General features: G+C 43.9%; 1 protein-coding gene across 1 annotated transcript in view; it reads left to right on the forward strand.

Annotated features, from left to right (window-relative positions):
* The window catches only part of baiap2b (BAR/IMD domain containing adaptor protein 2b), a 60,573-nt gene that overhangs the window by 19,216 nt on the left and 27,548 nt on the right, over window positions 1-13,809 (forward strand). Inside the window, exon 3 of the mRNA XM_079182378.1 lies at window positions 2,199-2,285. Within this exon, the coding sequence (XP_079038504.1) occupies window positions 2,199-2,285 (87 nt within the window). The remainder of the gene's footprint in view (window positions 1-2,198; window positions 2,286-13,809) is intronic.

Here is a 13,809-nt window from a genome sequence, read left to right on the forward strand (position 1 = left end):
GCTGTCATTTATTCGGTTAATTTCAGCGTGATGAGAACTACACACCAACTGTAGTTAACTACAGTTTATCTAAAAAACGATGTATTTCTCAGTTTTAAAGTAGCTGTCTAGTTGTCTTTTGACCTGCAAAGCATCAAATCAGTGCTCTCTGAATGTGAGAGGGGTTTGATGGACATTGTGGAAGTTTAGTGTGAATCTCAGCTGATTTAGACTTCCTTCTTGTTTGTGTTTCATTTACACCGACACTCTCGGCTCTGTATCGGCTTTATATCACTGTTCTAATCCTCTTTACAGGCAGAACCCTCCATCTCCTTCCTCCTTTCTTCTCCCACCTTTATCCCTCGCCGTCACTTTTCAACTGACAGACGAGCAAAGCTAATCCCGCCTCACCTGGCGCCGCTCCCCTCCAGGCTCAGATTTCTTCGGACATCGATTAAATTAACCGTGCTCACCCAGCCGTCTTAGCCTAGCTTATCCCTTCTCTCAAGCTCTTATATCCCACCTATGTTTAACTCAAGCCAGGCTTAGGAAAAGACAGGAAAGGGGGTCTTGGCTTCTCTCCTCTGTCATAGTTTATCTGGGAGGGTTGCACCGCCGTGTAGAGATTTACCGAGTGTTATCGCAGTTCATGGTTGTGATAAAGAAGTAAAAGCAGTTCAAGTTATTTCAGAGGTACATTTTAAGTATATGTTCAGACCTAGCAGCCTGAGAGCGTCTTCATTTTGAGAACAATAGCTCGCATAGCTCTGTGGAATCGTACCAAAACCAGCTGGAACATGAACTCAGAATAGATTTCTATTGTTTTCCATATGGATATACACTTTGTAATTTCCCCCTCTCTTGGGGATTCTGCATGAGTGTCCTCTGGCAGTTCTTAGCACAAACACCCATCAACATGAGGGCCATGTAATAAACTCAGCCCTCATCCATATGTATCTCTCGTCTGGACATGTGTCCTCTGTCAGTTGCTGTGTGGCTGACCCCTGACCTGCTTTAATTCACCGTCGCGTCCCAGTTTTTTAAGGCCTGAGTCACCGTTATGTCTCTCAGCTGGTGTCCCTGGCTTGTGTGACAATGCACCGCAGAGAATCATAGCTGCCTGATACATCTTTGAAATGAAAAGTGCTTTGACATCATTGCTGTAGAAAGTTGTTTGTCAGCAGTCTTTCAAGTAAGAGTTGCTGATGTTCTGCATCAGCTAATGGGGATCCAAATAAAACCCTCATGCTTGTAGGGAGAAGTTAAGATAGTGCTGTTAGGGATTTTAAAGATTCACTTCATCCAAATTTCTGCACACCCAGAGTGGTATCTAGCCACGTAGATAGTTTTTGATTTATCTGCTGAAATGTCGTTTTGAATGCTTCAGATAGCACAAATTAAACTCTGTTCACCTCCAGGGCGTTTGCTATGGTTGCGGTTTGATTGCATTTTATCAAATCTCATCAGTCCCAGTATTGAATCCCACAATGTTCCACATCACAACTAAAGTATCTAAGTTTAGCAGTTTTTCTGTATTTAGAACTATGAACTGGCTTCAAAATTCAGACTTCCTGAATCAGATCTTATTATCTCGAACTTGTTTTGGAAATAACTTCCCCACACCTGCGCAGCCTCGTTTTCAGGCAGGGTTGTGTCTCGGGTCTGCTTGCAGAATGGTTTCTCTTTCTCCAACACATGTTATTTTGCTACAGAGAACATTTGAAATAGACAGTGGTCTTTAGGGAGGTTATTCACAGATTCAATGTGATCTAGTGACACCATGTTGTCATGGGATGTGTTGCACTTTGTAATAAAGAGGGAGATTCATTGGTCTCTGAGCTTAGCAACCTGGAATCGGCTCTAGAGTGGAACCGGCTTCCAAAACCCAATGTGAAGACAGATTTTAGCGATGGATTAGAACTGAAAACAGTTTGCATGGCTAGATACCAAATTTGGTAAAAGGGTTTGCTCCAAAGTAGTTTGTGCTGAAGATACGTGCTTGATTAGTCTCTATAGCTGTCTCTCTGTTTCCTGTAGTTGCCTCCATAGAGCTTTTTCTTTTCCTGCCTGGTCTCCATTTCCGCCTGTCGCTCCTTATTTCCCATGCCCAAAACCTTACCTCTCTGGGGGGTGGGTGAGCTGTAGGGGAGGGTTGCAGAGCTGAAGAAGATTTCAACTCTGCACCCGTGGTCTGATGCCCAATGCTTCCATGTTTCCAGGTGTCACATATGCTGCAAAGGGCTACTTCGACGCTCTGGTGCGGATGGGCGAGATGGCCAGCGAAAGTCAAGGCTCTAAGGATCTTGGTGAGTCCTCGTAGTGGCTGTAGCACCCCTGGTGGGGTGGAGGGGGGTTGCACAAGCAGATGGTGAATGGGATGGCTCGTGCTCTTGAGCAGAAGCAGCTGATGAGCGACCTGAAACCGGACACACACTCACACACAGACATTTTTTTTTTCAAATAATTTGGTGCTTAAAAGACTGTAAATCCTGATCACAGAGCATTAGTCTTCCCTTTACTGCAATTTAGAGCTTATTTGATGCGTTATTACTCACAATTCATATAATCCAAAACGTTCTAATTTGAGAAGAATTAATTCTGCATGTTTGTCACAGCATGCCCATTTGTTTAATCTCTTGTTTCCCCAAACATTCAGGAAATATATAAGGCTCTGCTTTGTCTTTATGTTGCACCGCTGTGAGAAAACAATATATAGAAAAATGTAGCACACATGTCGAGGTGGATTTCTGTCCGTTCATAATAAGCCCTCAACATATTTACAGTGCTGCTGGACAATCAGGATGTGAGGAACGGCTCGCTCAGCTCTCATGCAGCGTGTTGTCCGGTTTCGGTTGGATCAGCCCTGGTTCTGCTCATTATAGACGTATCTGTAGTGGTAGTTTGCATAGGAGAGAATTAAAGGCCCATTTCTAGCAGATACACGGGTAGGAACATCTGTCTGAAGTAAGCATTTCGTTGTCTCACTCTGTGCAGAGTTGTGTCATAGTTGTTGACCCCTCACATGGCGAGGAGTGTGACGGGTCTGCGTTAGCCCTGGATCGCTGCATCCTCTTTGTTCTTTCACCCTGATGGGACTTAAAATAGCAGGCGTGGACTGAAACGGCATAGGAGAGGGAGGGATGCTGAGAGGATGGTAAAACAGGGATATCCGAGGCAAGTGAGGAGGATATAAAAGCAGCATTCATTATTCATGGGGAGACCTTTTTGGATTCTCCCTTGCACTTTTTCTCGAGCCTCATCAATTCATTTTTCCTCCCCTTGTCTCTTTGACAAATGCTCAGCTGAGCTTGTGTGCCCGCTCTAATTGTGAATAGTGAAAAGCTCATTACTATCCCTCCATCCAGCTTCAACTCCATAATTCGTACACGGATCACGGACGTCCACTTCCTGCTTGAATCTTGCAGCTTTAATGAGCGTACAACCCATGACTCATCTTAAACGTTTAATTATTGAAAAAGTAAAGTAAAGAGTAAAGTAATCGCAACACCGTTATTTTAGTCTGAAAATGTGAGACGTTTGAAAGTAAATACAAGTTTGTGTTCTTTGTGCAGATGTTTACAACTAACACGTCCATCATGAATTGTTCTGCGACCGTTAAAACACTGTATATATGCTTATTGAAAAAAAAAAAGTGTGCAAGATTTTTCTGCGTCACAATGACGTAATTTAAAAAAAACATACAAAAAATGTTGACTTGGTATGCAAACGTCTCAATAAAATATCCCATCATACATCTGTACATCCCCGTTTCCCATCAGCTTGGTTGCTTTGCTGTTGTGCATTTCATGCTTTCTTTCTCACACGACATGTGCTCTTGACGTCTTTTGTCTGCATGCATGTTGCCGTTGCCCGTTTTGTGTTCCTTTCCTTTTCCTGGCAGCTTAACCATGACTCAGCAGAACCTCCAGTGAAACGACAGACTAGGCTGAGCAGGATGGATTGATGCGGTCTCCACTAATCAGCAGCACTCAGAGCAGCTTTGATTTGTCCACAATGAAGGGGCAATCGCTCTCACGATGCTTGTTGTGTTGTGCATGCTTTAGCATATTTCATTGCTTGTGTTGAGCCTCGCTTCTCCAGTGAATTACTGTAGAAAATGCTAATATAAGAGTATAACCTTGTAACTTTAGGTTACATAATAAGTCATGCACATAAAAGCTCTGCAAAATGAATCCATGATGACGATGCTTCCAGCAGATGGAATATTTGTTTATTGGGAGGGTCATGTGACAGTGGGGAGCTCCGACACATCCTCATCTTAACTCTTGAGCTGACTTCTGAAGCCTTTTTTCCCGTCTCTACTGATGCACATGAATGTGTCTTTTTAGCATAGTTTTATAACTGCGTTTCATAACATACATTTGAAAGGCAGGGATAGTAAAAAGTAGTCCAATATTTACATACAGTCTGATTAAATATAACAAGGAAAGGACTGGATGGTTAAAGATGCATGTACGGGAGAATGAACCCCTACCCAGTAATGACCTATACTCACTGTACATTCACACTGATTACACGACCACTTACTAAAGAAATCAAGCGTTTCTCACACAACGTATATATTTTATTGATTTAAAAATTGTGCTCTCGCTGAGTACAGACAGCAATATCTGTGATCAGACAAACAAACCTGTGTGATGATGGTTGGTATAGAGGGCTGATGAGAGATGATTTCACAACCGGTTTCCTAATGAGTCAGAATCTGTCCCCCGTAGTTACTATTACATAATGAGAGGTGGCGGTTTACTAAAAGTCAGGATTTCTCTGCCTATTTTGCTCCAGAAGACGTCAGAGGAAACATTGAGCGCCAATGTTGTGGCAAACAGAAAATACATTTAGAAATTCTTAAGCCTGCTAGTTTATTAATTAGCAGATAACAAGGGTTGCGCGTGCGCGTGTGTGCGTGTGCGTGTGCGTGCGCGTGCGCGTGTGTGTGTGTGTGTGTGTGTGTCAGGGATAATCACTCACCCAGGGCTTTACCTCACACTTCATAATTGATCAGAACCAAAAGCAGATTTGTAAAATTGGCCAACTTGTGATTGTACATTTAATTGGGTTTTGTTGAGGGGAAAATGTCCGGGCGCGACGGTGCCGAATTAATAACGGGGCCGGACTTGAAACTACTTGATCTCTCTGAGGTGGCAGAGTCTTTCTGCTAGAATTCACTCCGGCTTCACTCGCTGCAGTAACGTAATGAATCGGAGCATTAAGATGAACAGCAGCTAATGGCATTAGCACGTGAACGGAGGACGTGGGACTGCATGTGACGGGGGCGAAATAAGGAGGAGAGGGAGAGTTGGGTTTGAGAAATTGAGCATGATGGAGAACGTGAAGAACACGGTGAGCTGCAGGGTGGAGAAGTACCGGACCGTTTCATAAATTAACTTTCTTCATTAGCATCACTGATGCTATCCAGACTTAATGGATGACATCATTAAGTGAAGGAAAGTTTCAAAACTAGTCAGAAGAAACACGCGTTAACAATGTTAAAGGATTACAATAGAATTATGTCATGAATTCAAATGTTTATTATTATTATTGACTCTTTTCCTGAGTGAAATGTACAAACGGGTACGTTTCGACGGTTAGAGCTGCAAAGTTTAATCGACTATTACATTTATCGCCAACTCTATTTTGATAAATGATTAATCGTTTTGAGTTTAAAAATGATCTGATTCCAGCTTGTTAAATGTAAATATGATCTGTTTTCCTCCTCTGTGACAGTACACTGAATATCTTTGAGTTGTGGACACAACAAGACATTTGGGGCGTCATGTAGGGCTTCGGGATTCACTGTTTGACATTTGTCACCATTTGATATCTACTATTTATAGACAAACAATCGATTAATCAAGAAAATGATGAACTGATTTTGTTGAACGTTAATTGCAGCCCTACAGAGGATCTACACGGTTTAGGGTTTGGCTTTGTTTGTATTTTATTGGTTCAGATTCTTATTCTTTTATATTCCATACCTTGCCGAGTTTGAGGTTCTAGCTTTAATTGACTCTTGGGCATAAAGACCCGACTGGAGACATTCAAAATGCCGCACTTCGCTTATATTGTAAAGATATTTAATTCTCAGACATCAAATCAGGACAATCTGAATGCTTCAATTCCACTTCATGCCTGTTTCCTGAAACGCAACCACATGTTTTAACTCCTGCTATCAGCACCACAGTCACCTGAATGAGACGTTCTCACATATTCGTTGCTGGAATCTAAAAAAACTTCTTGTGTGTGATTGTGGCGTGCAATTTTTACTGGAACACTGTGGTAATTATTTCTGTGTGTCACTTTAGAAACGGCAGCAGAGGCAGAGGAACAGTTTAATGTTAGATTTCATTCAGCCGCCTTCTCACACACACACACACACACACACACACACACACACACACACACACACACACTCACACTCACACTCACACTCACACTCACACTCACACTCACACACAATGTATACTGTACGAGCACACAAGTGCACACCCTTACATGCCAGAGCAGGCGGTGCTCAAACTGTGTAATTAGGACAAAAAGAAAAGATTACATGATTATTATCCACTTTCGCAGCCCAAAATAAACGGACCCACGTCTCCTCATGGGGACTCTTGTTTATGCAGAGTGTTGTAGTTTATCACTTAGCACGGCTGAGGATACACGGCCCTGACAGCTCGGCACAGGAACAGGAGAAGATGCCTCGCTTGTGTTTCACCCAGTTGTTCTTAATTTACACCGTGCTGTCAGCGTCTGAACGACTGCTCTGCTGCATGACTCTCTTTGTGGAGAGACGAGCTACTCCACGCCTGCAGTGTGGAGTCAGCCCACTCGTCCTCTCCTCTTTCACTACTGCGTTCACTGTGTGTGTCTGCGAAACGCCCCCATCATTGATGTGGGAGCGCAGGCAGCCCTAGGAGAACACGCCGACTCTGCACACGTTTCTAAAAATAGATGAAACGAAATGCCTCGACCGGAGCCGCTTCGAAGGAGAAGGAGGAGGAGGAGGAAGAGGAGGAGGAGGAGGAGAGACGGAGTTCGATGCTTGATCCGCAGCCCAAAAATGGCTCGTCGGTGATGTCAGTGTGGATGAAAATGCCATCATCATTCTTCCGTATACTAAATATGGACATGGTTGTAAGGAAGCTCCTGCAGTTCCGGTTCCCCTCTCTGACCATATTTGGGATCCGCCATTCAGATGCAAATCTGAGCAGAGGTGGTACTCGCTCAGATCGCTGCTCTGGCACTCAAACCTGAAGAAAAACATCCACTTTGGCTTTGATTTATATAATGTAAGGTGGATGTAACAGATTTTATATCGGAAGCGTTTTATAGAGTTAATGCATGGACAGGTGGAGATATACTGTATGTCACATCCTCGGCTGTTGCTTTTCATCCCTACCTGTTGATAAGGAAAGGAGTCAGAAATGGAGGTTTATATTCACCTGATGGGGAGGATTTTTGAAAACTGATAAAACATTTCCCCAACCAGGGGACATCCAAAGTTATAAAATAAAATGCCAGCAATAATCTTAGAATACGTTGGATTCCTAGAACAGAATAAAGCACCTTAAAGTCCCCTTTATTTTGTGCACCTATTTAACAATGTATTCAAAAAATGGCAAAGTTGTCATATTTTTATATGAAAATATATCATTGTTTCTTTATATAAAACAAAGCTAGTATCGACCAATTTCAACCGACAATATCATGAAATCCATCCACCAATCAATCTGCAGCTTTTAGCCACATGAAGATGTGTGTGTGGAGACACAGTCCTCTGTATCCTCATGAAATAAAGAGTTTTACTTTAAAAATCTTATAAATAATCTAAATAAATACTGATAATTTCCTAGATGTTTTATTTATTAAAATGTTCACCCTAACTCCAGCTATGAACCTACTGGATATTTCTTGCTCAGCATGACCATGAGTAATATGATATATCATATTTATGCTCCATTTTTGTCTCTTATTATATTTTTCTTCCATCCCTCTACACATCTAATTCTCATTATTCTCTCATATGTTCCCGTTGCCCGGGGCTGAAGACGCTTCAGCATAACGTCCATCACATTAAATCAATTTAAGGTGAATTCACACGGCCAAATTTCAGGTCCAAGACACAATTAATTGGTTAATTAATTCATATGAACACGCTTTAGAAGAGGCCTCCGAGGCCCATTCCTCCACTTCATCAGACGCGTGTAAAGGATAGCAGAACAAGGCTCAGATACAAGCAGTGATATCAGAGACACGATTAGACATCAGCGAGGGAGAATTTAATTCTTCTGGGTCAAAAAGACAATTTCCTTTCTGTGGTTCAGTATTCATCAGCGGATTTCACTGCATAATTTTCTCATTTGTTTTTTTTCAAATAATTATACTTCGTCTGGGAGAAGTGGTTTAAATCACCGCTCATGCTGCACAGCTGGGTGGCGGCAGCAGAAGTGTGAGCTCCTGGAAGCAGAGGTAAAGAAAACAGAAGAGGAAAGCAATAATCACGACTCTTAAACAAGGACAGAGAAGCCACATCCTCAGCGGCTCTCTGAGACGACAGACTGCTATATTGCCGAGCATCACTTCGGGATATTCGTCCGCAATATTCGCCGTTGTTTTTCTCTCCAGCTGTGTCTCATTTGAAGTCTCACGTTGCTCCGTTTGAGGAAAAATCGGTGACCTCGCCGTGACCCTCATTTTTTCTGAGCCGGCAGAATTTCCCTCGAGCTTCATCCCCATCTGAATTCAGCCAGCGTTCACTCTGCGTAGAGGGAAACTGCAGCGAGAGCACTCTTTCAGAGTGACTTTTATTTTCTAGTTTACCCCCGCCTTGTCATCTCACCATCTCACAATGTAATAGTTCTCCCTCTCCCACGCACGTTGCCCTACAGGGGACGCTTCCTGCTTGTGTCCAACATTAAGAAAACACTGATTGTGGAACAAAGTCAGACCTGAGGGACGTTAGGGAGTTTAGACTTCATTCATTCATGACACTGAGGGACTGGTGACGTTACAGTGTCCTAGTACAAGATGATTGAGACATTTCAGTGGAGAGATTCTTTTCATCTTTTCATGTCCAGGTTTCATCTCAAGACAAGAAGGATGGAAAACTTTATATCAGTTTTGTTAGTGTTAATTTTTTCTGTACAGACGTGGACACAAACTATGAGGGCAGAGGCAAACATGAGATGGGGCATCTTTTCCCCTTTTAGGCTGAGTGTTGTTTTTGTCTGCAGAAAAGAGTATCAGGCAGTTGAACCACCAACAGGGCTACTTCGGCCAGCCAGAGGCGCTACTGGGGCATTGGAGTGAGTTAAAGGGGCAGTTGGGTCAACAGCAAAGGGCCCGAAGTTCTAGAGGGACTCTTGGGCCAAGCAAGGGGGTCACTAGAGCCACCAAGAGAACCCAGAGGGGTTCTTTGGCCAATCAACAAGGCATTTGAATAAACTGTGGAAAGTTGGACCAGCAGGGGCTCAGGTGCAATGGTGCACTTGGGCTGACTAGAGGGACAGTTGCGGCAGGTGACGTGGTGGTTCACTGTCACGCTGTGATCGTTAGCTTTAGCTTCTATCTTTATCTTTATCTTCTACGATTTTGGCACTGACTCGCTGTCAACATAAGTTTTTGCCTTTTTGTAACCCAACTTGTTTTATACTTTGATTTCCATCTGGGGGTTAACTCACTCTCTCATTACCAAAACCCAAAGGGACTAATGTCAGACGAGAGACGTAGCTATCCTTCGTCTGTATGCGCGTCATCAGAACAGCTCCGCTGTACCAATTTAGCTCTGCCTTACTGTTTCTGCCGCTGACAAGGTCACCTCAGGAGGTGAAGGAGGACGCAGAGACACTGAGGCAGAAACGAGAGACACATAGTGAAGAGAGAGGAAGGCGAGGCTGAGAGCGATGTGTTCCCGGCTCATTAGCAGCCTTCAGACCCTCGCTGCCAACAGCGCACACAGGCCCGTGTAACAGCACTTTGATCACCACGCCATTCATTACCACCACCACAACAGCTGTCTGCTGCTTTGCTTCTGCCTCCGTTTCACCTGCCTGTCTCGAGTGTCACGTTCATCCAGACGTTCAAACAAGCTGCCAAACATATAGCTGTCCGTGTTTTTGAGTGTCAGTAAAGTGAGCTCAGTGAGGGATTGTGTAGCGTTTGATCGAGTAAATGAATAACAAAAGGGGGGTTAGTGTGTCTTTAATAATGTGTTGGACCATAACATGTCCTTGAGGTGTCGCATTGTACTTGATGTTGGGATTCAGCCAAATGGTGACTTAATGATGCTGATAATAATGTGAAGTACAGGCTCTGACCTGAGGCACTGCAGAATGAAACACACACACACACACACACACACACAGAGTTTATAAACTGAAGATAGTACCACTTGTGAGCTCCTTGTTAGCTAATTGTCACCACGCTGTAGTGTGAAGCTGTTGGTGAATCCTCTCACACACGTTTCTTTTGTGACGCGCCTTTTAAAACGATGCCTCTTACTTTGTGATACGTTTGTAAGCCTGAAATCCTGCTTCCAGCCTGATGAAGACAGAGTCTGCCTTTTCTGACTCAATGTGAGAACTCCGTATGGACCAGCAGCGACAGGAATGGACCAGGTGATGGATCGCTTCATAAAAACAGTTCAAAAGAAAATCTTTACTTTTCCCACCGAGGGACCTAATTAGATGAGCTGGGTGCCAGCGGTCCTATTGACCAGCTGAGATCTGTGTTTGTTCCTCAAAACAAACAAAATCTGATTTTTATCTCCCTTCCCCCGCGTGTCCTCCGTCCATCCAATCCCTCGCTTCCAGCTTGCGTCGGCTGTCTCAGATAATCAGTCTTCATTTTGCTCCCCATCAGCCACCCTGTAATGATTATGTATTCGCTCGTCATCCCGATCGATCCTCTGCAGCCGATTTAAATTTGTCTTTTTAATACACTTTTGAAGTAAAGACATCAAATAGAGCCCAGTTATCACATGACTTACACTTGTGTCACCAGATTGTACGGATTTGTGCTGTTATTATGTATAACTAGAACATGGTGACAGCGTGGTTAGCTTAAACACTTGAGCCTCTATGTTACAGTGCAGGATTATATTCCGTCATGCCGACGGACACTGCAGACGTACAAAATGTTGATAAATTGCTTTTGCAACAAAACTTGTCATTGTCAAGTCTCTCTGTAGTCAAGTAGATGCTTAAAATGTGAATACTAATGAGGAATTGTGTTCGCTGTAGTAGGAACTGTGTGTCCCCGGGTGTGTTTTGCGTGCACACGGACACCGCCGGTGTTTAGAGAAATTAAAAGACCCAGAAGAGCACAACAATAACGGCGTCAATTATGCGGCTTTCAGGAGGACGAATCTCCCTCCAGCACCTTGTACTCCCGCCACTGCAGCTTCCCGGGGATTACAGCTGCTTGTGTTCGCTTTCAGGCTCCTATAATACCAACCCTGCAGAGACGAGCGCTACAGAAAACACCTTCCTCCATGTGGCCATTCACTGTGGCTCTCTCTCTCTGTCTGTCTCTGTCTCTCTGTCTCTCTGTCTCTCTGTCTGTCTCTGTCTCTCTGTCTGTCTCTCTGTCTCTCTGTCTGTCTCTGTCTCTCTGTCTGTCTCTGTCTCTCTGTCTGTCTCTCTGTCTCTCTGTCTGTCTCTGTCTCTCTGTCTCTCTGTCTGTCTCTGTCTGTCTCTGTCTCTCTGTCTGTCTCTCTGTCTCTCTGTCTGTCTCTGTCTCTCTGTCTCTCTGTCTCTCTGTCTGTCTCTGTCTCTCTGTCTGTCTCTCTGTCTCTCTGTCTGTCTCTGTCTCTCTGTCTCTCTGTCTCTCTCTGTCTGTCTCTGTCTCTCTGTCTGTCTCTCTGTCTCTCTGTCTGTCTCTGTCTCTCTGTCTCTCTGTCTGTCTCTGTCTCTCTGTCTGTCTCTCTGTCTCTCTGTCTGTCTCTGTCTGTCTCTCTGTCTCTCTGTCTGTCTCTGTCTCTCTGTCTCTCTGTCTGTCTCTGTCTGTCTCTCTGTCTCTCTGTCTGTCTCTGTCTCTCTGTCTCTCTGTCTGTCTCTGTCTCTCTGTCTGTCTCTCTGTCTCTCTGTCTGTCTCTGTCTGTCTCTCTGTCTCTCTGTCTGTCTCTGTCTCTCTGTCTCTCTGTCTGTCTCTGTCTGTCTCTCTGTCTCTCTGTCTGTCTCTGTCTCTCTGTCTCTCTGTCTCCTATACTGCCTCTCTCTTTCTCTCTTGGTCTCTGTTGAGCCGAGGAGTCGTATGGAAAGTAGATGTGGTGATGAAACCATGTGAGCGCTGGTCTTCTGCTCAACACACACTCCGTACACACACACACACACACACACACACACACACACACACACACACACACACACACACACACACACACACACACACGGACAGACACGTACTGACCACTTGTTGTTTGAGTGCTGCGTAGCTGAGACCACATGGTGTTTCTAAAGATCCAGGTTCGTTCTTTTTCCCAGAATGAACTTTCCTCCACTTTGGTTTACCGAGGTGTTGATGATGCACAATCCATAATTCTCAAATGTAATTCTGTGAGCCGTGTTTAGGTGTTACTTTGCATTTCTCCCCGTGTGTGCTGTAAACCTCTGAATCAGACTTAACGATGTGAGTATTAGACAAAACAATGAGGAGCCTCTTTCCTCTGGTTAATTGGGTTGAGCATTTAGTTGAAATGATGAAATGGTCACGCTCTCAATTAAAAATCCCTCCTTTAGTTTCATAGTCTGACATTCGTTGGGATTCTGGCTGAGACACTAAGAGGAGAATAAAAAGATGTTGTGTCACGCTTGCAGTTGAAGGAATGCTTCGCTGTGTGTTTGGGAGAGTCTTTCGAAGGCAAACGCATCACGTATGGAGTCTTTTAATTGATCCGGGTGCGGACAACAATGTGCTTTACTCTCCTCTAAGCCTCAGCTGTTGTGATCTGCTGATTATCAGTAAGCTGCTTAGTTGTGGCCAGTAGAAGTCCAACATTTCATAATGCAAGGTGGAGAGGTTTTTGGGGATTATATGGGCACAACGAAACAAGAACATCCAGGAATTTGGGGATTTTCCAGATAAAGGCGACGTCATTTGCTCAGGACATACAGACCTGCACTATGGAGACCTGTTGGCTGTTTACTGCAGTTTCTCTCATAGAGGTCATCATTTCTAACGGTGTACTGCTGAAAATCTGGGAACCACGAGCAGTTAGACACTCATGCAGGTTTAAATGAAATGGAAGCTGAACTTATTTGGGAACAAAATGTCCGTTGTAAACATCCAGCAACTTCCTGATCCAACTTTCTCACAGAAATACCTTAAATGACCACGACCTCATAACAGCGCACTACAGGTGTATAGTCATGGAAAGTCACTTCTATCCTTTTCTCGTTGGGGATACTCACCTTAAACGCATCGCAACGGTCAGACATGGTGACGTAATGGAAAGATTACTTATGGTGGGCCAAACAAACAAACACAGGACTTTCAGCCAGGCGACCGCTGTCCGTGTCCCCAACGTGTTTGTGTCGTGTTTATGTATTCAGCCGTCTCGCTTCTTTCTCATTTATGTCAGGAGTTGCACATGTTCAGTGTCGTTGTTCCTATGTAGCATGAATGAGCTGATTAATAATAGTATGAGGTGATATCAGATCGGTCCAAACACCCGGGAACTTGCTGATACCCGATCCAGCGTTTCTGATACAACATTGTTTATCTTTTGTTTGACTCCGTCTTCTTATCTCGTCATTAGAAATTGTATCAGGTGTTATATTTAGACTTTGTACGACCTTCAGAAATGCAAAAGTT

The sequence above is a fragment of the Pholis gunnellus genome (assembly GCF_910591455.1).
Source record: "Pholis gunnellus genome assembly, chromosome: 21".
In the NCBI taxonomy this organism is placed as follows: Eukaryota; Metazoa; Chordata; class Actinopteri; order Perciformes; family Pholidae; genus Pholis; species Pholis gunnellus.